This window comes from Styela clava, chromosome 11 (genome assembly GCF_964204865.1).
Source record: "Styela clava chromosome 11, kaStyClav1.hap1.2, whole genome shotgun sequence".
NCBI lineage: Eukaryota > Metazoa > Chordata > Ascidiacea > Stolidobranchia > Styelidae > Styela > Styela clava.
In genome coordinates, this window is record NC_135260.1 from 13040578 (window position 1) to 13064886 (window position 24309).

At 35.1% G+C, this 24309-nt stretch overlaps 1 protein-coding gene across 4 annotated transcripts in view; it reads right to left on the minus strand.

Annotated features, from left to right (window-relative positions):
• The window catches only part of LOC120347909 (uncharacterized), a 44775-nt gene extending 20863 nt beyond the window's left edge, over positions 1-23912 (minus strand). For 3 of the 4 annotated variants that reach the window (XM_078117719.1, XM_078117720.1, XM_078117718.1), the window contains exons 1-23: positions 23338-23912; positions 21356-21414; positions 18257-21046; positions 17393-17717; positions 17201-17291; positions 16571-16673; positions 16013-16147; positions 15548-15656; positions 14747-15128; positions 14093-14204; positions 13741-13833; positions 13133-13270; positions 12220-12435; positions 10554-10706; positions 9848-10024; positions 6646-6789; positions 5864-5997; positions 4516-4637; positions 3379-3506; positions 2515-2656; positions 1663-1781; positions 657-824; positions 247-432 (exon numbers count right to left, since the gene is read on the minus strand). In XM_078117719.1, the coding sequence (XP_077973845.1) occupies positions 247-432; positions 657-824; positions 1663-1781; positions 2515-2656; positions 3379-3506; positions 4516-4637; positions 5864-5997; positions 6646-6789; positions 9848-10024; positions 10554-10706; positions 12220-12435; positions 13133-13270; positions 13741-13833; positions 14093-14204; positions 14747-15128; positions 15548-15656; positions 16013-16147; positions 16571-16673; positions 17201-17291; positions 17393-17717; positions 18257-21046; positions 21356-21414; positions 23338-23800 (6489 nt within the window). In that variant the 5' untranslated portion in view covers positions 23801-23912. The remainder of the gene's footprint in view (positions 1-246; positions 433-656; positions 825-1662; positions 1782-2514; positions 2657-3378; positions 3507-4515; positions 4638-5863; positions 5998-6645; positions 6790-9847; positions 10025-10553; positions 10707-12219; positions 12436-13132; positions 13271-13740; positions 13834-14092; positions 14205-14746; positions 15129-15547; positions 15657-16012; positions 16148-16570; positions 16674-17200; positions 17292-17392; positions 17718-18256; positions 21047-21355; positions 21415-23337) is intronic. The other variant, XM_078117721.1, reaches the window with a different exon arrangement.
• Positions 23913-24309: the final 397 nt, after the last annotated feature.

The following is a 24309-nucleotide window of genomic DNA, read 5'->3' on the forward strand; positions in this document are numbered from 1 at the left end:
GTGAAAAAGTTAAATTGGGAAAACAAGACGTGGACCAAATAACTAAATAATTTAGGATGACCGAAAACTTTCCGGTTCTGTTTTGCCTATTCAATTTGTTACAGGGATCATGAGATTCGAACCAGAGATGTGTAATCTCCGATGCTAACACAGTTAAGTCTAACTGCTATACCATCGCGCTGTTCTTGCTTGTACGGATCCTTGTTTGGAGTGTGACAATGTATAAAAAGTTCCGTGCGAACTGACCTTTGAAAATGTTGACCCTTTCTCTCCGGGAGCAATAGTGATTGTATGAGTTCTCCTTGAAAGAATCTGGTCGATATCTTCTTCACAGAATTTCTTAGAATCTTCATCTTCATCCATGATGGCACCATATGCTCCTAACTTCAGTAGATTCTCAACTTCTTGTTTCGTGAGTGCAGGTGCTGCATTCTGCACAAAATTTACAAAACAAATATTAAAGTTGAATAAAGAAAAATGAAAAATTACACTCAACCATACAATGTATGTTATATTTATTCAAGAAACGTAAAATGTCGGTTTCCTTATAAAACAATAGTACTGTTTTTGAGGGTCAGCAATAAAGCATAAAGCACTCTTTATCCATACATTAGGTTTATAAGAAACACAATCTATTTTAGAGAAAATTTTTTTACCTGGTTAACTTCATCCTGTCTCCCACTGATCGACTGTAGAACAGCTTTGTCGAGTCCAAGCTTAAGATTAGCTTTGTCGAACATTTCTCTTTCATATGAATTTCTTGTGATCAGTCTATAGATTTTGACAGTTTTTTTCTGACCAATACGATGACATCTAGCTTGGGCCTATGAAAAAAGAAAACATGAAAATTTGTGATGTTGAGACTGTACTTCAAAATAGTGTGTTTGATTGGGATTAGGGCAAAATACAAGAAATTTTTTTTTATTCGCATGCACTTTTTTATGCCTGTTGCTCCAAAGAAGGCCATATACCATTTCAACCGCGTTCCACAGAGCGACTGAAGGTGAGCCACAATGCTAGGCACAGAACTGATTTTACTTGTTCTTTGACAAGAATTCTGCTTGTTCTTCCAAGTTTCTTTGCTCTAGAAGGATATTTCGCAGGGTCTTTACACTTTATTAAGTATGAATTGCCAAACATAATGTGATTTGGAATTTAGCAATCACGAAGTTCACCAATACCACTATAAATACCACTGGAATGATAAACAGGGTCACTGATATTTAATGTAAGATGCTACTAATATATATATAGCAGCGTTTCTGAAAAACTTTTTAAGCTGTGGTCCCTTTTTAGAATTTGCAACGCCCCTCAAAATCTGTTTACAACACTGTTTGAGAGGGATTGGATACTTTCCAGAGATGTGCAATCTGTGATGCCAACAAAATTGAGTCTAATGCTTCAACTGATAGGACACTCATTTAGCAATGAATTATAAGAATCTCAATATAATATTGTTATAAAAATTATTGTTTTTTTCTTGCAGTTTGATTTATTTGCATGAAGGAATTATCAGCTGAAGCAATCCACATTACGACAATCATCAATGCAAAAAAAGGACACATTTGCACAAAATAAATGCTAGTTTGGGAAAAATAAATAAAAATGCCATTAGTATAATAAAATTCATATATATCTATATATTGCTACATGCAACCATACCTGCAAATCGTTTTGTGGATTCCAGTCTGAATCAAATATAATAACAGTATCTGCTGCTGTCAAGTTAATTCCAAGACCACCAGCTCTCGTACAAAGCAGAAACACAAATTTGTCCGAACCTAAACAACAAAAAAACAATACTAGGGGAACTTGGATATTGTGTATTGAACTGCAGGTCCTTTCTCCTTGATTACTTTCTACTTTGGATCCGTATGTGGCACTCACCACAATCCATACCACATCCACCATCCATCCACCACATCCATATCTAGTTATAAGAAACTCAATAATAGACCAAATTTATATGATCTTTTATATTTACAGTTATATCTTGTATTGTTTGAAGAAGTTAGACCATGATCTAACGAAAGCTCACAAATATACTTACTATTTCGTTAGAAGAGATCATGTTATTTTTACTTAACAAAAAAACAGGTTCATTTATTCTGTGATTTGAAAAAAGGAATACCCTAGTTAACTATGGCAAAATACTGAAATTTTATTTAAAATTAGGAAGAAAATCGTGAAGTCTATCGTATAGCCTCGCATATAAGTCGAGTTTAAAACTCGAAAAAAAGCTGCCAAATTAAGGGGTCGGCTTATACGCGCATAACTCCAATAATGGTTATCATTTTCATTAATTCTCTTATGCACCATTTGCTTTGATATGTGCGTACGACGTGTTACGATTTGTAGGGACGGTTTATATGAGAATTTTTATAAATTCACCATTCTAAGGCCCTTTTTAGGGGATCGGGTTATATGCGGGGATATATGGTAAGTTATAAATTTGTAATGTGTAAAAACTAGTCTCATTTTGCCTTCTAACTATTTTGCTGCAAACTAACTTACCAGGTTTACTATATCTATCAATTGCAGCTTGTCTGTCATTTCCTCTTATTCCTCCATCAATTCTTTCATATGGATATTGACTTTGTATCAAATAATCTTCCAAAATATCCAAACATTTCACCATTTGCGAAAACACAAGAACCTGTAGAAAAATAAAGGTTTCTTAATTTCAATAGAACAAGTTTGAAAAATGAGAAAAAATTTGAAAAATTGAACAAACGTTTCTTTTAATTATTTAGCTTTCCTATAGATCAGGGGTTCCCAAACTTTATTGGCTGCGGGCCAAAATTAAAATCGAAAGGGTGTTCGCGGGCCGGAAAAGTGTAGTGCCCGAAAGTGTGCAACGGTTTAGCTGGGGTTCTGTGGGTTCACATTTGACATTTTTTTAAACATGTTTGTTTGATTCATAATGGCGCTTTTATGTCGTATTGTTTTATAACTTGAATAGTTCGTCGGCAACGTGGACAAATCGCTGAAGTGTGATTCTTTTCAATACAGAAATACGAACGATGCCATTTATCGGAGTAACATCTGTTTTCAGAGTCTTGTATATTATTTGACATCTCTAACCTTTCTTAAACGGCTGATAACTAAATTACTGCCCTATGTAATCCTAATATGGTACGTATAATTGAGATACCGGCATAATCGAATTGTTACCATGAACACGAGCTTAAACTGTGATAATGACATAACGATTGGCGGTTTCTAGATTGTAAAAAGGTAGGAACAAAATCTATTTCATTGTTTCACTTAAGCTCGGCGGGCCATTTTAAATCGTTACGCGGGCCGGAGTTGGCCCGCGGGCCGCGGTTTGGGAACCCCTGCTATAGATTGTGTAATGGCAAGAATAATGTCACTCACCCTGTGTCCCCCAGATTTGAGTCTCGGAAGTAATTTATCGATTAAAACTAATTTTCCAGAACTTTGAATCATCGTTTGCAAGATGGATAATTCATGTCCTTTCTCTGATAATATTTTGTCTTCAGCACCTAAAAATGAGCAATATAAGGATGAGTATAATAACTCACTAATGCAGAATTTCAATCAACCTGAATTATGTAATATGAGATTTCAGTCATCTTGTTTGAATGTATGTCCACAAGCATTGATTTATTTGTTCCGTAACAATGAACAATTAGCAAAAAGTCAACAATGACGTAACAATTGCAATTTGTGCAGTCATTCAGACACTTATTTCGCTCATACAGATATTTAAGAATGGTTGTAAACATTGCCTCGTTTTCATGTTATTTGACAGTTTTCAGTTGTGTTCCCCAAAACTAGTTATAAATCAAATAACCTAATTGTCATTACGTCTTCTGAGGACCTTTAGTTTAGTTGCAATAATCAAAAATTGATTTCAATAAATGTGGCGATAGACTAGCTTAAAATGAGATATTAGTACAGCATATGGATTGATGACTTTAATAAAAATGATAATTTTGAGCATGTAAGGAAGTTTGTAAGCACCAACTCTCCAAATACACTCTCAGAATAAGCGTCAAAAGAATTTTTCAGGGGTAAAGAGTCGAAAAACAACCATAAACTCTGGACTATGTGTAATTTTAGATCTTATGGCTCAAACACATAGGATCGGGCAATACAAAAAGTAGGAACAAAGGTAGACAGTTCTTAACAAGACCTCGCAACATGGCTTAGGAATGATTGTATCAAATTAGCGGGATACCCTGATAAGTTTTATTATGCGGACTTTGCCTGAGAATATTTGTACGAAATAAAAATTCAAAAATCAATTCAAATAATACTATATCGAATATTTTTAAGTGGAAACGAAATAAATTTGAAACATTAGTAGGAGATCATATATGTTTTGTGTCACAAGTCGCATACTATGGAAATGTTTCGTTAATTTAGAAGCATTTTAAAGTATGGTTGGGTATAAATGATCCAGTCTAATATGCAGCAGTGATTTTGAAAAATAATTTTGTCTAGGCCAAGCAAATCTGTGATCTGTACATAATTTTTGAACAAAACTACCTTTTATTAAATATGGATGATTGCAGCATTTCCTCAATTCCATCATCGTATTCATAAGATTAGGAATATTTCCAGTAACTGCTCCTTTCGATAAAAATTCAAAATTTCTTTCCATAATTGCTCTGTAATGATTGAATGCCATATTTTATAGAATATTACATTTTCAAATAAGATAATATATTTATTTACACATTGTTTTACATGAAATCAGAAAAGTAAAAATAGATTTGATGTTACCATATACATTCAAAATTGTCATGAGAAAACCATATAGATAACTAGGAAATTGTTCTAGCGGCTAGCGCATTATTTTGGAGCCATGGGTAACGAAACAGAAACTGGATATAAAATGAAACAACTGTTTCGAGTCATAGCTAGTCAAGGTCGCGATGAAATCCTCAACTTTTTATATTAGAGCAATATTTTTAAAATGCAATTTTGACATAATTATGACTCTCTTATTCCTAGTAAGTTATTGATGAAACACGTTTCTTATTGTGTGTGAACGCTTGACGAACTATGAGTGATAGATTCTATGTTTTCAATCATTGATAAGCCTGAAGGACCCATCACAATAAAAAATTCACATACAATTGAATATCTTCCAAATTCCAAGTATTCGAGATCCGATTCAATTTGGAAAAATATTTAATTCAATTATGAAATCATCAGGTATTTCAAAATCCCCAGCCTTTCTCCTAGCAACATATTTTTTCCATTCAATATCTGACAATCTTATACAACCACTGGCACTACATCATAGTCTTAAGAACTATCAAAATCTCAATGAAAGTATGTTTACTTGTCTTTCTCACTTGGATAGATCTATAAAAGCTATCATACATATCTTCATATCTCCCTGTCGAAAATTGTCTTCATCATTCCAAAATTTTTTCATGAAAAATGAACAAATATGGACTTTTTAAAACATAAAACTATATTTCTCTATAGGCTATTTTCTATTCTTTGCTAAAATACACAATATACTTTCTTAGATTGTACATTGATGAAACAAAATATCTCCACATAGACCATATATATTCTACATTTTGATACAACTAAATAGTCTGCCATTTAATCTGCACTTGATCACAACGTAATATGAACTTGAATACAATCAAATACTAAAATGAATTTTGAACTTCTAACCTTGCGCTACAATAACTCTTCTAGACTTATCTCAGAGGAAGGTAGTAAAAAATCACAAAAACCTAATCGAATCTTAAATATATTCTTCTGATAATTCGATTCCATTCTCTAAAATTATATGAACTGTATCTGCAACTGAAAGCATGTTACATTTCTAGAATATATGCTAAAAAGTATAGTTTGGGTTAAAATGGGTTACCTGTAATATTTCTTTTGCATGTTAGTTAATTCAACTTCAATAATTGTTTCTTCTTTTGGTGCGAGTGATTTTTCAACATCTTCTTTCAATCTCCTCAGCATCATCGGCTTCAGTAATTCTTGCAGTTTTTCAACCTAGAAATAAAACAACATAGCAATGCTCAAATATAAGAATATAAACATCACATGACTACCGTGATATCAGAAGTTCTATACAAATGATAAAGGAACAAGAGAGCAATGCTCAAATATATGGACACAAAGGCCAAAAAGGAGTGGCATCAAACCTTACACAGTACCGGTAGTCTGACCACGATGATCGCTGAAATGCAATCATGGAACCATGGCTTTTTTTTTATGACATCATATCACAAAATTACAAATGAAAAACAAATTCCATGGAGCCCACAGTAATTTTTGAAATAAATAATAGTAATAGCCTCCTAGCGACAATAAAAATCTTTAACCACTCAAACTTCGAAGTAGTTTCCAGTAGTTAATGTAAAAAGCGATTTTTCACAAAAAGATGTAAAAATAAAAAATGATGAAACGATCCATTTGTCAACTTCTACGCAATTATGTGTTGGTGATTTATTAAAAACCAGCAAAATTTGAGGTGAAATATTGGGTTAGGCAAACTAAAAATAATTTATAGCTGTTTACTGACTTTCTTTATCTTCAAGTACTGGAATCCTGTCTCCAATATAACAGAGGAAAGACAACAGAAAACAGCAAGTACATTGCTTAGTTTTGATTTAGTTTTCAAGGTGAAAAATCTCATACCTGTGAATTGTTTTTCAAATCTCCAAATTCAGCCATGAAAGCTTCTGATGAATCAAATACTTCTGGTTGTAGGAAATTCAACAAAGCAAAAAGTTCTTCTACGTTGTTTTGAAGTGGAGTACCAGTAAGAAGTACTTTGAAATCCTAAATAATGAAAATGAATATTAGAACCAATGAACAATATTTAATTTATAAACAGGGTTAAACTGACAATTGAAACATCAAAATTGAATACCGTTTTCCTTCAAGAAAATTCAATTCAAAACATTACTCATAATTACAAATTTTATAGGAAAATTTGTTCAACGAAAGGTCACTCCCACTCAATCAGAAACAAAGGAGATTCATGTTTGAAAACTTTGAGTAAGTTTTCAAACATGCAAGTCCACTCACACTCATGCAGAAGTAAAAGTGATTTATCTCTGAGAATTTGCTCAAAGTAAGAAAACTAGCACTCAATTGTAAGTAAATGAAACCCATATTTGAAAACTTGCTCAAAGTAAGATCACTCACACTCATCCAGAAGTAAAAGATATTTATCTCTGAGAATTTGTTCAAATTAAGGGAACTAGCACTCACTTGGGAGTGAAGGAGACTCATATTTGAAAACTTACTCATATCAAGACCACTCACACTCATGCAGAAGTAAAATAGATTTATCGCTGAGAATTTGCTCAAAGTAAGAAAACTAACACTCATTTGTAAGTAAATGAGACTCATATTTGAAAACTTGCTCAAGTAAGATCACTCACACTCATCCAGAAGTAAAAGAGATTCATATATGAGAATTTGTTCGAAGTAAGGTAACTAGCACTCACTTGGAAGTGAAGGAGACTCATATTTGAAAACTTACTCAAAGATAGTTCACTCGCACTCATCCGAGATTAAAAGAGATTCATCTCTGAGAATTTGCTCAAAGCAACGTAAATAGCACTCACTTGGAAGTAAAGAAGACTCATATTAAAAACTTACTAAAATCAAGTTCGTTCACTCACACTCATCCAGAAGTAAAAAAGATTCAACTCTATTAGCTCAAAGCAGGGTAATTAGCACCCACTCATCATATGATACATACAAAAACACATCTCTACAAAACCACAGAAAACCACTGAATGACGATTTGCATGAAATTTGATGCAGTCAAGACAGGGTTGTCCAAAACGAATCGAATATTCGAATGTATTCGAATATCAAAGTATTCGAATACCTTTTCGGCTGTTTTTCGAATAATTCCGAATAGTAGCCACTTTTCGCCGTAATCGTGGTGTTTCGTTTTATGGGAATCTTCAAACGACTTTTTACGCTGTCTCACGTATTGTAATGACGATCGGCACTTTGATTGTTTATATTCTGTGCGACCGTACGTCGCATAGTGTTGCGACACGTTTGCGTGGGTGGACATTGCCGACATTCGTCTACGAGGCTTTTAATTTACAAATTAATTTCCATTACGTCGAAAAATTGACAATTACATTATTTCCCGGCAATAAGTCGCGTTTCTAGGGGGGCGTCTAATTGAGAAAGTATGTAGTTCTATGTGGTCTGTTTTTATTCGCATGAGTCTTCTCAAGCATGATTTGTGTAACCTCATATTTGGGTCTCAGGGTCTGCCAATCATGATATTTAATCGCAGACCGGTTATCGTTACTTTAATAAAGAGAAACACGGCCACCGAGATAGAAAGTGATTTGTGACCCTTTCGTTTTGCCGATTCAGCAGAACGCGACAGGGACAGGAAAACACAGCTGTGAAATAACCCGTGGACGTACAGTGTGTTACTTATCACATTCCAAAATTATTTCAACATTCGGGTTAATAGGTTGTCCAAAATGATTGCCGTTTTACAACTTAAATTTACCGCTCAATTGTTAAAAATAGTTAATTCTGTAAGTATGATTCTACCAAACTAACATGATCTGGTTCTGAACATAATAAAATTATGAGCGCATATCAGCATAACTGAACAACAGGGACACAATTTTTCTACCCGTCTTATTGGAGGCCTGTATGAAAAAAAACCTTTTTTGAGTGCTAAAAATAGACATCGTCCTATTTGCCATGTGAACATATTAGCCGGGAAATACGGTATTTATAGCCGTCATTGTTACGATATCCAATAAATTGTCACAAGTTGGAAAAACAAGTCATTTATTAGAAAATATTTCTGGCAAATAATTCTGATAACGATAGTTAAAAGTATCGATCCTTTAGCAGGATGATTTTTTGTTGCGCAAAATAATCCAATCCATGACTGGTACCAGCATTTAAAATGTCATGCCGTATTAATTTAATTCTGTTCAATGTAACTCATGGTTGTATCGACAATATGTGGACATAAAATGTGTGGTAAACTGACCGATATTATTAAATATTGATTCCCATTTTTATATTGATAAAATATTGAAAGTATTAATACCAAATACCACGGGTATTTGTGGACATGAAATACGTGGTAAACTGCCCAATTATAATTAATTTCGGATTCGTATTTACAAAATAATAAAACTATTATAATTCTAAAATGCAACGGCGATCTGTGGCCTTAAAATGTGTGGTAAATTTACCAACATTTGAGTTATGATAATAGAATTAAATTAACACGGTCAGGCATTTTAAAAATATATTTAGTTTTTGATTCTTATTTTACGAAAAATTGTCACAAGACGGAAAAAGAATTTATACTTTATCCCACTCTTGGGAACTAATTTGGATAATGGTTGCCATTGGTTTGTATTTAAGAGTATGGACTTTTTACTAGGATGATTTTGTGTTACGCAAATATTCAAATCCATCATCGATACCACTATTGCCGTATTAATTTATTTCTGTTAACATGACTCGTGGTATATAAAATATATACTGCAATAATCTGCAAATATGAAATGCCTGGTAATATAGCTAGGTTGTAACTTTAGATAGCAGTTATTCCATTGCTTATTATATGGAAATTCTTACATACATTTAGATAAGCTTCAATTAGTGGATTTTATTTTCGAAGTATTCGAAATTTCATATTCGAAAAAAATATTTTCGAATGTATTCGAAATAGTGAACTATTCGATATTGGCCATCCCTGAGTCAAGTCAATAAAACAGGGCAGTGAGCTCCACATAACATAAGTTCTTAAACAAAAACTGAAAAAAACTTTTGACAAATTGTTTATTTTCAAAATCCTAATATTAAAATCAATAATGGAACATACTAAATGCATTGAACGAAGTGAGTCAGCAAGTTTACAAGCTTGATTTTTCAATCTGTGCGCTTCATCAATGATTGATCCTCTCCATTCAATTTCTTGCAAGTGAGAATTCTCAAGAACAATCATTTCATAGGTGGTGATAACAACATTCAATTTGTATCGACCAGGCATTTCTTCCAGCTATTAAAAAATATTTTTTTAGTAGAACGTCTATTTTTTAAATAACATTGCCCTACTGTCTGCATCCAGCTTTATTAACAAAACTCATGAGTTTATAAACTTAACTATAAAGTCGTATTCATATTCCTGCATCATTATTGCTTTTCCCTCAATATTTTATATCTTATCTCTTTTAAAAAAATTTGTCCATAGCAGGGGGATTGCATTTGACGCAAAAAAAAACAGAATCAAAATCATTTGGAATATATTCTATAGAAAACATTACTTAGTGAAAAGCGTCCTAGATTAGGGGTGCACAACACCAGGCACGCGTGCCAAATTTGGCACGCCATACGCTCAAACATGGCACGCGAACGGTTTTGTGAACAAAATTTTTTTTATTTATGATATACATGAAAATATCACGTTTGGGTACGATCATAAACAAACAAAAGTTCAAGTGTTAAATAAATTTTCTTAATTTCATGAATACTATTAGAGTGAAATATTACACATAAAGGCAACGAAACGAATACCCTATAAAACTTACATTTTCATTTCTGCACAAGAATTCATAAGTCTTAATCATATCTCTACTTGTCTGACTTCCATGATAAACAACAGCGTTTATTTCAGTCCAGGTTGCAAATTCTCTTTGCCAGTTACATATTGTACTCAAAGGAGCAACAATAAGAAATGGTCCCTGAAGGAATACATTAAAAACATAGCATGAAAGTAATAAATCGAGTTCTTTACTTATCTGTGATTCAGTTATTTATTGAGGTAAATAGATCTAAAGTGGATAATTGTTGGAGAATGGAATGTCTAGAACCAAAGACTCTTCCAAATACACTTTAAAACAAGAGAGCAATGCTCAAATTGAGTCAAATATATTGACACGAAAGCCAAAACGAAGTATTACAGTATGCAATTTGTCACAGAAGACGAACGATTCGTTTTTTACTTCGAATTTTCGTGTGATTGTGTGCTGTGGTTCCCTGATCACATCTCAGTGATCTGGCAGCCAGACTACCGGTTCTGTAGAAGATTTGATACTACTTCATTTTGGCCTTTGTTTCCATATACAGCAGGCCTGCCCAATATTTTTCTTCTCGCTGGCCACTTTCACGTGACGAAATCGGTCGCAGGCCGCAAACGTTTGTACCAAACACTAATACCAGATAAGTCCTGATTTTGGTGTAGGTAATTACATAATACATAATAAAAGGCGAGTTTATTAACATGAAATCAATCAAATTAATAATTGCTTTCTGGTTACTGGGTAGGGCTGGCAAATTATTCGAATATTGGAATAGCGGTTTACTATTCGAATATCTGGTAAACGGGGCGTGGACATAACACTCTCGGGCGACCGAATCAAAGAATCAATCATTACACAACATACATGCAGTTTTTTGGCAACCGCGCAAGAAACACACACATCACGTCAAAGTTGAGTGTTATATTCGCGTTATATTTTCAGTAGCTACGATACTGCTTCAATGTTTAAATGAGCATAATGTGCGTCAATATCAAGTTTTAGTGGGCCGTTTCGTAAAATTTGAAACACTAATACAAGTATTTACTGAAGTAACATAAAGAAGATTTCTGAACGAATAGTCGATATATATTGATTTGTGACTAATTAGCAGCAATGCCATTACGTCAATTTCAGAATTATTGACGAATAGGCAGTGATGACATGATGACTTTATAGTTATCAAACAAAGTGCACAGTTTTGCGAGAAATAAAAAAGAATGACGTTAATGTCCACCAGGGTGCAAGACTTGACACATACGTTGTAATGAAAAACCGGCATTTGAACGTAGATAGATGGCAGGAATAATTACACCAAAATCACGAAAGGTACTTATGTATAGTAAAAATTTAAAAGTCTGCTTACAAACTTCATAGGGCGGGCCCCAAAAAACACTCCGGCGGGCCGCGGGTTGGGCAGCCTTGCTATACAGGGTGTCCAAAAAGTTCCGCCCGATTTCATAGCATTACCAATTGCAAATATGAACAAATTTTGTTGTATGATAAATGGGAACAACAACATTCAACATCTATAACATCCAATTAGAAACAGGTTTACTATAAAAAGACTTTACAATCGGGCGAAACTTTTTGGACACCCTGTATTTGGGCATTGTTCTCTTGTTTTTATTTAAGTCAAACTTAACTGACAAACTTTATATAAACAATCCTTTTTTACCTCAATTCCGTGATCGTAAATTTTCTGTAAAAATGTTATGCTTTGTATAGTTTTTCCGAGTCCCATTTCATCAGCCAGAATACAATTTCTTCTGTTGTACCAGTTAAATAATAACCAGTTAATTCCTTCCAATTGATAGTCTCGTAGTTCGTTATTATTACGAAATTTTCCATCTGCCGGTGTTAGTTTTCGGAATGTGTTTTTGTGAGGAATATTCTGTAATATAAAGTATGTTATTATTAGGTACACGCAGTGGTGGGATTCAAATTTTTCGACAGCCGGTTCCTTCACAAAAGTCATATTTTTCAGCCGGTACTGTTACAAACAGAACATTGACAGTAACCAGTAATGCTAACCGGGTCGCTGATCTCATGAAATTCTGTGAGACGGTTCTATAGAACCGGTGCGAACCGGCTGAATCCCACTACTGGGTGCACGAGTTTCAGAAATTCAAATAAACATCAATTGGAATTGATTCAAAGCAAGGGAACGAAAACCCGAATTTGTAGGCTTGATGGCTCATAGGTTGATTCGATGGCCATTGCTTCACAACCTTTATGTAAAAAATTCTCAACCAAGTGGGAAGTAGGGCGTTTCACTTAACTGTGTTGGCATCGCAAATTAAACATGTTCAAATGCCATGTCCTTCACCCAAGGTCTAATACATTGGGTAGGCAATGCTGAACCAGAAATCCTTCCGAATAATAGTAACTTCTAAATTGTATAATAATGTATCCTAAATTGTACATTTTACTCATTTTCTCAAAAGAGCGGCCTTAAAAGTTTTGCACTGTCGGGATAAAGCCCTCGACTTTCGCAGACACATTTCAAGGTAAACTAACTGTAAAAAAGCTTCCATGTCATAAAATGCAACAACCCATATTAAGAATTGACAAGTAAACTAATTACTAACTGGAGTAATTTCTGGTGGTCTGTATTTACATCTCCTTTCAAATTCTTCAACTTTTTCAACCGGAATGTCAGTACCACTCTCCCATGTACTATCTTCATACGGCAAAGAACACCATTTGATGAAATAATGTTTTTCACCCTGATAAAAAATGTGGAAGAAAATATTTAAAAAGGCAAATGTGCACTTCTAGAGAAGAGATCTTCAAACTGGAGGTCCTAACTGGGGTCATGCCATGTTTTAAGAACATTTTTGAAGTATAGATAAGAAAATGTTTCGAACGGATGAAAAAAACAGAACTTGACGTGACCAATCTGAACATCTGAACATGCCTGAGTGGGCTGAGAAAATTTTATTCAGAGAAACAATGAAGTACACCTCTCCCGGCCAGAATAAAACCAAATATAGACGAGTAATCATTTGTGACGGGACTACGATTACAAACATTGCAACATCAATAAAAACACGACATTCTCCAACTTTACAGCCTGGAATGTAGCTACTGCCTTACCAATAAGGGAGCAAAAGATATCACTTTATTCTCGAAATTGGTATTATATTCCCACGTTGTAAGGTTTATTTAACAAAACATAACGAATAGCCACACTTACTGGATGATCTGAATCACCATCCTCATTCTGAGCAACGTCCAATACTCTTTCTACTTCAACAAAGTCAGGATTAAATGCATCCTCTATATCACCCTTTTAAAATGAAAATATTTTATAAAAAACTGAATTAAACATAAAAAAGACAACAATGCTAAAATATACGGGCACAAAAGTAAAACTACGCAACACAAAATTGGCAAAATTTGGGATCAAATGCACAAGTCGCGTCTCACTTTAGTACAGTTTAGGTAGTTTATAATGTAGCCTATGGTATATATAAATATTCATTTTGCTTTCAATGGTTGCTGACAGATTTGAGGAAAAATTGAACGACGGAAAAAAGGTTATATACCTTCATATATTCAGGCATCTGAGCCATTTTTGTTTTATATCTTTTAATTTTGGCATCGACTCTTGTGTCCTGAAATTCATCCCTCGTTCTCCACTCACAATGTAAATAGGAACTACAAAAAAAGAGAATATCGGTTAAGTTACCAAGTCTCGAAAGGAACATTTCTTACAAAACCAGTCACTGAGTACAACTTCTGCTACAGACCCAAGTTTGTGAATAAATATTACTTACTAAGTTCAATCATATTCTTCATAAGAGAAGATTTCATATTGACTATATATGAATTAAAGTAATCATTGCTACTGTATTTTACGGACGATAAAGCCCGCTCCAATTCCCCTCCAATTCCCCTTTTTCTCAAAACTCCGATTGTGTGCCTTTATAGGCCAGTACTCCTAATGTATGAATCAGGTAGTGCTTTATAGCCTATACTAAAACTGGTACCAGTAACGATTGAGTCTTACAGTCTGGCGCGCTTTATGTATGAAAAAAACAATCCAAGCAATTTATTGACAGCGCAGCATATGGGCCGTAAAATAAGATCAATTGAGAAATAGTATTCGAATAGATACTACCCGTAAGCCGCTAATGAAACAGACTAAAAACCTGGAAACCTAAAACCAACGATGCAAATATAAATTCAACAAAACTCACTAATTTTTATATTTGACAAAATATTCTTCAACTTCATCATATTTATCCGGGTCAGTTACTTCTTCATTTCTACTAAATAATCGTTCCCTTGGTTTATTTTCTTGATTTTCTTTTGAGTTTGATTTTTGAGTTTGTTCCGAATCATCCTCATCTTTTGTATTTTCCTGTTTTTCATCAGTCTCCGGCGTCTCTTCTGCCTTTTCTTCCTTATCTTTATCGTCGGATTGTGGTTCTTCGGCTGGTTTTTCGTCCTTTTCTGATTGGTCAGTTTCCATTAATTCTTCTTCTTCTTCTTCTGACTTATTTTCAGTCTCTTTCTTTTCATCATCAATGGGTTCGTCCTCAGTAACTGGTTTTTCAGTCGTTTCCTCCTTTTCTGTTTCTGTTATACAACATAGGGAAAATTATATAGTAGGCTTATAATAGGCTTTTTACAAGAAAATATACGCACAATTGATATAAATTATATGCCATTGTGTCAAACTTCTATACTGATAAACCGACATAAATGAATAGATAAAAAGAATGGTCATAATATTTACACAATAAAATAATATCTACTTCTGTTTGTGAAATCTAACTTGAAGAAAAAGTGAAGGATGGGATTTACATATTTATCCTGGGGGAGTGGGAAGACGATCAAAAGGCGAACATGTACTCTAGTCTGAATCAGCGAGAGATAAATTGCTTAATTAACGAGAAATCGAAATGAATTACATTATTAATCTAATAATTTTGAGCCTATCTGCCAAGCGAAAAACATTGTATGTAAAAAAACTGAATATTATTTCAAAAACATACCTTCTGTAATTTCCTTTTCAGGATTAGCTGTTATTTGCTTGGGAACTTTTCGCATTCTCATATCTAAAATTTTCTCCACTACTAATTTATCATCATTGTAATCCTCAGCCTAGAATAAGAAGAAATTTCAATAACAGGCAATGTACAAGCAGGCAGAGGTGGTATACGCGACTTTGTTACACCATCCATCACTCAGTACCAGGCTCAGCACAAGTGGCCGCTGATACATAAGAATCTACTATTTGTGGAAGGTCTGAAATCCTTTTGGTTTGTCATTGCCTACCCAATTTATTGCTGATGATCAATCATGGCCCTTGGACTCAAGATCATTAATCCGTGATACCAACATTATCAAGTCTAGTGCTTTGGGCTTGACGACTTGTGCATTAAAGTCAATGCATTCAATTTACTGCTGTACCATTACGCAAACAACAGAAAATTGACAAACAGTTGAATCTATTGTACCTTGTATCCTGTTAATTGTCCTTTGATTGCTGTCATATTATCAACACCCTCAGCATCAGATAATTCATCAGATAATTGACCTTCGTAACTTTCTGTGTATTGTTTTCTTTTTACATTTCTTGAAGATCTTCGTTTCTAAATGGTAGGAGAATCATGAAAAGCAAGATGGTAATAGCATGGCAATTACCGTATTTTACGAACCCCTTTCGCCGCACTTTAATTCCTTTTTTTTTTCTTAAAAATCAATTGTGCACTGTATAAGCTGGTGAACCTAATGTGCAGGTAGCGCTTTAGGCTTTATTACCCACACTCAAAACCTGTACTGTTAAAAACAGATGTGTCTTTTGACCAGTCTTATGTATGAATAAAACCCAATCTAAGCAATTTATGACAGTGCGCCCTATAATATGGTGCACTTTATACAGACACATACATTCAATATATTTCTTTTAATGTTTGGCCAAAATTTTGCTGACATTGTAATAGTCATTTAACCTTGGTGACCATATGTTTGAGCACTGCTCTCTAATTCCTGTTGAATATTGACATCCTACTTACTTCTACATTGTCCATGACTGCTGAAGGCAATGGAAGATCGAAATCATCCATTTCATCCCCTTTCTTCTTTTTTTTCCTCTTCAGTTTAAAAGTAGCAGGAGGTCTATAAATATAAGATGATTAAATGGCTGAGAATGTTATTTTTATTGTCATTGTCTGCCTATGACTCTGTACTGCTTTGAATAAATGCCCATAAAATCCTGAATAATGTATATATACAGCCAGTGAAAAATTATATTCTTAGCTTCTTCAAATTGACGTAATGTGAATCAATGTGGAAAAACCTGTGCCAGACTCTCGATAGACAATATTCAATGATCGATATTCCTATATACAACTAAACTCCTTCACTCAGAAATTTTGAAAAGGGCTGAATGTTGAGCATTAGCAAGTGAACACCAAAAACTTACATGTGCTTTTGTTTACACTGATTACTACAAATCAAACGCCATACAACCGCTATTGCTATGACATACATCCGTGCGCAGATAAAAATAAATTTGAACAATATTTGTTTTTATGCATTAAAGGTCGTTCAGGGGTTGATCAATTTGTTTGGCTGCAGTTCATCCACCCCTGATCTAGATGGTGTCTCATTTGAAATATATGTAGAAATAACATAAAACATACTTTTTTTTCCTCTTTTCAGTAGACTTGGTTGGAGGAGGTTTTTCAGGAGCTATTGGTGTTCCATCGGGAGTAGTGACTGTTGGTAGTATGGCTGATACTGAATAAACAAATATAGATTTAATATTTTCATATTTAATATTTTAATTCCATTAACAGACAGTTTATAATCATAATCGATATGTTGCAAAATACCTGATTTAGCAGAAGTCTTTGGTGTCTTCTTCTCAGACGGTTCCTTCTTTTTTCTTTCTTTTCTAGGTTTCGGTGTACCATCACCATCCTTTGCTTTTGATTTTCTGGGAGTCCTAGCAGGTTTCGCACCTGCTTCTAATGGTTTTCCACCTGCTTCACCAGGACCTTGAGGTCTCTGATCAGGTCCCATTGGCTTCATTGGACCATGCCAGCCAGGAGGTATATTTCCATCAGGATGGTAAGGATAGGAATGCATTGGTCTTGGTGACGGCCCACAAAATTGTTGCGGCATATGTTGTGGTCGAGGAATTGTTGAACCAGGGGGCTATTGAAAAAATTTAAAATTATAAAATGTAATATAATTGTATTTTGTCACAAAAGTCAGAGAGTCGAGAGAGTGAATCTTTCCAAAATATATATCTCACTTGAATTGGTTACCAGGCAAAGCCAATATTTAGCCATATTAGCATTAGGGATATATTAGCAACATTAGCAATAATGGCTTCGCTGCTATTGTAAATGCGAATAAAATGATAATATTTTTAAAATATGAAGATTGAAAATTTAGACATTAGGAAATATTTTTTGTTGAACAAATTTTTATATACGAGAGCTTTAACCAAAAATGACGAAAATTTAAAAAAAATCGCCTTAAGAAAATTTGGAGAATGCATATTATTAATTTTTAAATTCCTGTAACTTTTTACTGATTCATCACAATGAAGATAGAAATTCAAGAAATTTTTTTTTGCAATTATGCAGTTAACAGAACTCGACTGCTTGAAGATATGTACATTATTCGACATCAAAAATTATCTGATTTTATCCAGACCTAGAGTTGAAAGAAGTAGATATTATACAAACCTGCATTCTATACTCAGGTCTTTGTGCATAATAAGGTCCACCCTGAGGTCCATACTGTTGACCATAGTTTGGTTGTCCTTGATATCTGTATGCTTCTTGCCCAGGTCCACCGGGAAAACCTGGCCTTTGGTATGCTTGTGGCATTCTATGTGGTCCAGGTGGCATACCACCATGCTGTGATGCAGGATACATATTCTGTCCAGGAAGGCGAACTCCAGGTTGTGGAGGGCGACCTTGTTGATAACCTTGCGGTAGAAGACCAGGACCTTGGGGAAGACCAGGACCTTGAGGTCGACCACCCACCAGAGGGACGCCTCGTTGTGGTGAATGATGGATATTTTGACCAGCATATCTAGGAAATGGTTGTCTTGCGTGAGCGCCTTGCGGAGGCATTGAATGCTGTGTAGGAGGGTAAGGACCGTTAGCTGCATTTTGAGCTGGTTGAGGAGCCTGCATCATGCTTTGTGGATGGGGAGCTGTGGATGATTGAACTTGTGGGCCAGGCATAGGTGGAGCATCTCTTCGTGGAGATGAAAAACCACCATAAGGATGGGTTGGAGTTGTGCCTGGCTGAGATATTGCAGCACCAGGCATTCTAGCCGGAAATCTCTGAGCAGGAAAGTTCTGCCCAGGAGCAGTTGGTTTAGACTGGGACGTTAGTGGTCCATCAATGACTGGAGATTGTAGAGCCTTTTGTGTGAGTGGTGCCTGTGAAACAGCAGTTGAAACTAGCTTTGTGTCAGTTTTCTGGTCAGTTGCTAGTTGGGATACAATGTCAAGAGTGTCAGATGCTTGTTGTTGATCACCATTTTGTGTTTCTATGCTTGTTTGATCTCCTGTTTTCATTTCAGAATCTGGCTGAGGTTCAATGGTGTCAGAACCCGTAACATTAGATCCAATTTGTCCTGGAATCTGCACTTTGTCTTGAGATCCAGAGACAGGTGTTGACTGTTCCTGCGGTGGCATAACATTCTGTTGAGATGACATTGCGGCCATTCCTTCAGTATCATTTATATTAGGAATAGGAATGGATGAAGTTGTTTTTACATTTTGCGGCAAATTGGTGGCCGGTGGCGAACACATAGCGATATCTTGTGATTGAGATTGATTAACATTTTCTAATTGAACTTGCAGAGGTGGTACGGCAACAGACGGAATTATTCCTGTAGCTTGATCCCCATCTTGTGTTGGTGGAAACGAGGCTTGGGGTTGGGAAATTCCGCCAGAATTTATATTTTGTGATGGATCAGGCATATTCCGAACAGGAATAGGTGGAGAGAAGGGATCTGATTTTGGCAAACTTTGTTCAACGTTATGAATTGTCTGAAGAGGGACTTGAATGGGTGGAGACTGGAGTGGTGCAGGAGGCATACCCTGTTGGACATTTTGGTTGGTATCTTTCATTGGTCGAGGCGCTCCTGAAATAGCATGTGAGGGGAAAACAGTCCCAGGGATAGATGATGGAATTTGCGGTTGGCCGACAACGGGTGATGTCTTTCTATGCATTATGTTCATGGAATGTGGAGGAGGAGATGTCATATTATGTGGGGGTGATGACATGGGTACTCTTTGAGGAGATCTGCCAAAATTAGGTAGGGTTTGATATGATGTACCATACTGGGGCCGGGGGGACATCATTGACGAAACTCTATTCGGCGACGGATCTCTGAAACCACCCTGACTCGCCTGATATGCGTTTGGCTTGGAGCCCATCATAGGCACGTTAGGCTGTGGTGATCGTCCAACATTCTGATAGATTCCAGGGCCTTGTTGAGGGCCAGGGCTACCCATGGGCACACGCTGAGGAGAGAGCATTACATTTGCTTGGCCCATAGAAGACTGAGGACTGAGTAGCTGCGACTCTTGTCCAGGCATGGGCATTGTATTCGGCTGCGATTGACGGACATTTTGTGAATACATATTAGACATCCCTGGAACCATAGATCCAGAGTTACCAGACATGATGCGCTGTCGTGACTGGGGCATATTTTGTGGCATATTAGTGTTCTTAGCTAACCCCATAGCTCCTGCCTGTTGTTGCATTGCGGCATTGGTCTGCATGCCAGGCATCGCAGACTGCATATTTTGCCTCATAAATTGAGCAGATTGATTTTGCTGAGCCATATTCATAGTTCGATTGTTTGGATTGGGAATGGCAGAAGCATTCACTGAATTGGCACCTACTTGAGAACTTGCATTGCCTGGGACGTCATCTTCCAATTGCTGCAATAGACTCCCTCCAGCACTCACAGGATCATCTAACAAACTGTCAAGATTAAAATTTTCAGAATAACCTTGTTTCACATTAGGTGCTGCCATATGCATTTGTCCTTGTTGTGGCATTGAAGTAGACAAATTAGGCGTTGCACGCACACCAGATCCTTCGAAAGAGGTGTGACGACTTCCAGGGCGGGGTGCATAACCTGGCATATTATTCATAGGAACTTGGGGTCTATTCGTAGAATCTTGAACCATTCCTCTCATTGGAGAAGCTGACTTCGCAGTCGGAGACATCATGGCAGGGTTGCTACCAGGATTCGGATAACGATTTGGATGACCGTATGCCATAGCATTCGTTGTAGTTTGATAATTGCCTTGATATTGAGCAGATTGAGGATTTGCTTGTGCATATGATTGTTGAGATGCTAGTCTGTTTCCATATTGTGCCTGACCATAGCCAGGATATCTATGCTGCCCTTGGACTGCAGAGTGAGGATAATTATATTCCACTCCAGGCTGATGGGGATGTGATTGTCTGATTTGGTCACCCCTGCCAGCCATTTGCATTTGCTAAAAACAGAAAAATTGTATTGCTTGTAAAAATTGTAAAGCATCATAGATTACTGAAACTTTTAAATACAATCTAACACAAACATGAAATTGAAGCGTTAAATAATTGTTTTTCATTTTCCTAATTCTTCTGTTATTTTTTGGTCATTGTAAAGAGGCTCAATAACATAAAATAAATTTCAAAAACTAACGTAAAAAAGAATGTTATTATTTTTCCTTAAGTTGAACAAAAACAACTATGAATACAGTATTATAAGGAACTGATATGGAGATTTAGAAAATACATCCAAAATCCTTAATAAAACTTACCATTTGTGAAGCATATTGCTGTGGCACGTGTCGCTTTGTCCCATCGTAACCCATTTCAGCTATAAAATTGAAAAATATTATTAATGGAATAGATAATTAACGTTTTTTTTAATTTTGATAACGAAACCAAACCAATTTGTAAGGATGAAATTAAAAATATATTTTTTTTATCCTGCTTGTAAAAAATATTTTTAGTTCATTTTCTGAAATTTATGTTATTTTAGCATGACATTTTAGTGATAATAACTGATCAAAAATACAAAATGCAATCATTCGTACTAGTACAATAAAGCATGATCAGAAAACTTGCAAATTGAGCTTCATGCATATAATATAGGAATGCATTTTGCATAATGGATTTATCAAAATATGAATGTTTAAATAATCTGACAACAAACAAGATACAAGATGTTTACAAAGTCTTGTTACAATTATAATATTGTTATGAAGTCAGTATATCCCTTAACCAAGTTAAGTTAATTCAAGTTTTCACTTCATTTGATATCTTTATATGCCCTCAATTAGTTGCAAGATTTGACTAGACTTTGAAATTTATAACCACCCTGTACTAAATTTAAACCGATAATTTTGATACGTCACGTCACGATAGAGCCGATACTAAATATGATATGACCACAGTTATTTCTATACTAAGTGTCAAATAAAACTTATATATTAGTCTATGTGAAATTCAAATCTCATGACTTCCAGCCGCCTAATCAATAACTTGTTACTGTAAACTTCAAAATAGGAAATGCTATGGATATGCTTGGTGTATCCAATTGCTCAATATAATATGTTAATGTTCAAAACAACAATAGGCTCAATTATATCAATTCATAAGGCATATGCTCATTCATTGTAATTGGGTCAGGAAGATATAAATTCAAATACCGGTATGTTCGATATGGCATATTGAATTTGAAATATCAAGTATATATCTTGGCCTTGGGAAGCATGATTTTGGCCACGAGTCGAACAGCATGAATTGATATATCTCTTTAATGAAAATTGAATGAACGGAACTATAAATAAGATTGTTTGATAGTTTTTCTAAATCTATATATTGTTGAAAGAAACACTATGTATATACCGGTAAGTATATATTTAGTTGCTCAATTTTAGGACTAAAAATATTCACTCATTCCAAACATTTTCAAACAGTCATTAGTCATTCAGTCATTAACCATTGGGAATAGATTCATAGTCAAATAATTTAGGTATATCTATATAATGTTGAATAAAACACTATCCGTCTATTTAGTCGCGCAATTTTAGGACTAAAAATATTCACCCATTTCATTAAACATTTTTATACATACAGGGTGTTTTAGGTATTTACCAATGAGAATAGATTCATAGTCAGATAATTTAGGTATATCTTAATATTGTTGAATAAAACAATATCTGTCTATTTAGGCACTCAATTTTAGGATGAGGGATTTACTCATTCCAAACATTTTTTTACATACAGGGGGTTTTAGGCATTTACATTTTGGAAAAGATTGATAGTCAGATCATTTACCTAGTGAAACAATCACTTATGTAATAGTTACCAGAAAAATCAATGTTTTCATTTATCAATTTGGCAGTCATAATAACTTTTCTGTACACAGATGTCTTTGACAAAAAGATTATAAAACACATAAATGAAAATCATATCTTCCAAACAACTCAATGCATTACATAAAGTCATTTCTAAATTTACTCATTTACAAATTTTACTTTTCGAATACTGTAGTTGAGAACAAAAACCTCAAATTTGATTATGATTAGGGCATTACTGACTCCATTTCAATACATTGCTAGTGCTGCCAATGCCTTCATAACTTTTCTATCATGCCCGGATGTAATACAGATTTGGTGCTTCATTCTATATAGTCTTGATATCTTAATTATTAATTCTAATTTGTCAATTTACAAATCATTGAAAGATTACAGATTCCTTGAAGAAAAGCCGAATAAGAAGAAAAAAAAATCACCTGACGCCATACTTTGTTGTTGATATGTTCCTTGCATTTGGGCAGCCCTGTCTTGTCCTCTCATCATGTTTCCATCAGGAAATGATCGAGAAGCGTTCGCTGGGTCTGTTTGCGGTTGTGGATATTGTCCACCTGGGTATGATTGTCCAGCATTCTTGTAGTAACCTGGGTGCATTTTCGCTGAATCAAAGTTACCATAAGGACTAGGTCCTCGAACCTGGCTTTCCCAAGGATTTCGTACGGCCATTCCTGGTGTCTGCATACGTGGTGGTGATGTGAAATTGGAGCTGTCCAGTCTTCTTTCCATACTATAACCATATGTGTTGGGTCTTTCACCGTAAGTTTGTGGCCTGAAGGATTGTGCAGAATCAGATGCATATTGCTGCATTTGTTGTGGATAGGTATTGTTCTGTGGTTGTTGTTGTTGATTCCAGTTACCCTGGCCACTCATTCCATGATACATAGTGGCATTTATATACAGCTTACACTATTTTACAAACTTATTAAATAATGATTTCAAACACTTTCTAACTACATTACTTATATTACTACAAAAATATGTAAGTCTTCTCTTCCAAACTGCAAATACCAAAATACAGGAATTCAGACATTGCAAAGAAACAAAATTTTATTCTTATAATCAGAGCAATATAGATACAAGATTACAAAATGCTTTCTTCCATAATTCGAAAATTTGAGCCGGCCAAACTATCAAATTGGTGACATCAGATTAGTATAAATTTTGACACTTTTTTGTTTATTACCCTGACCATGACAAGTGCAGTTCTAAGTATTCTGTGGCGTCTGCAGCTGCCGCAAAACCATGGCGGTATTTCCATACCATGGCCGCTGCGGACAAACCTATGGCGACTGAGTTTTTAGCTGCCACAAACCAATGACAGGCTGCCGTTACCGCGGCAGCAAATTGAAAACCAATGGCAGGTAAAATTTTGCTGCCGTAACTACGGCAGG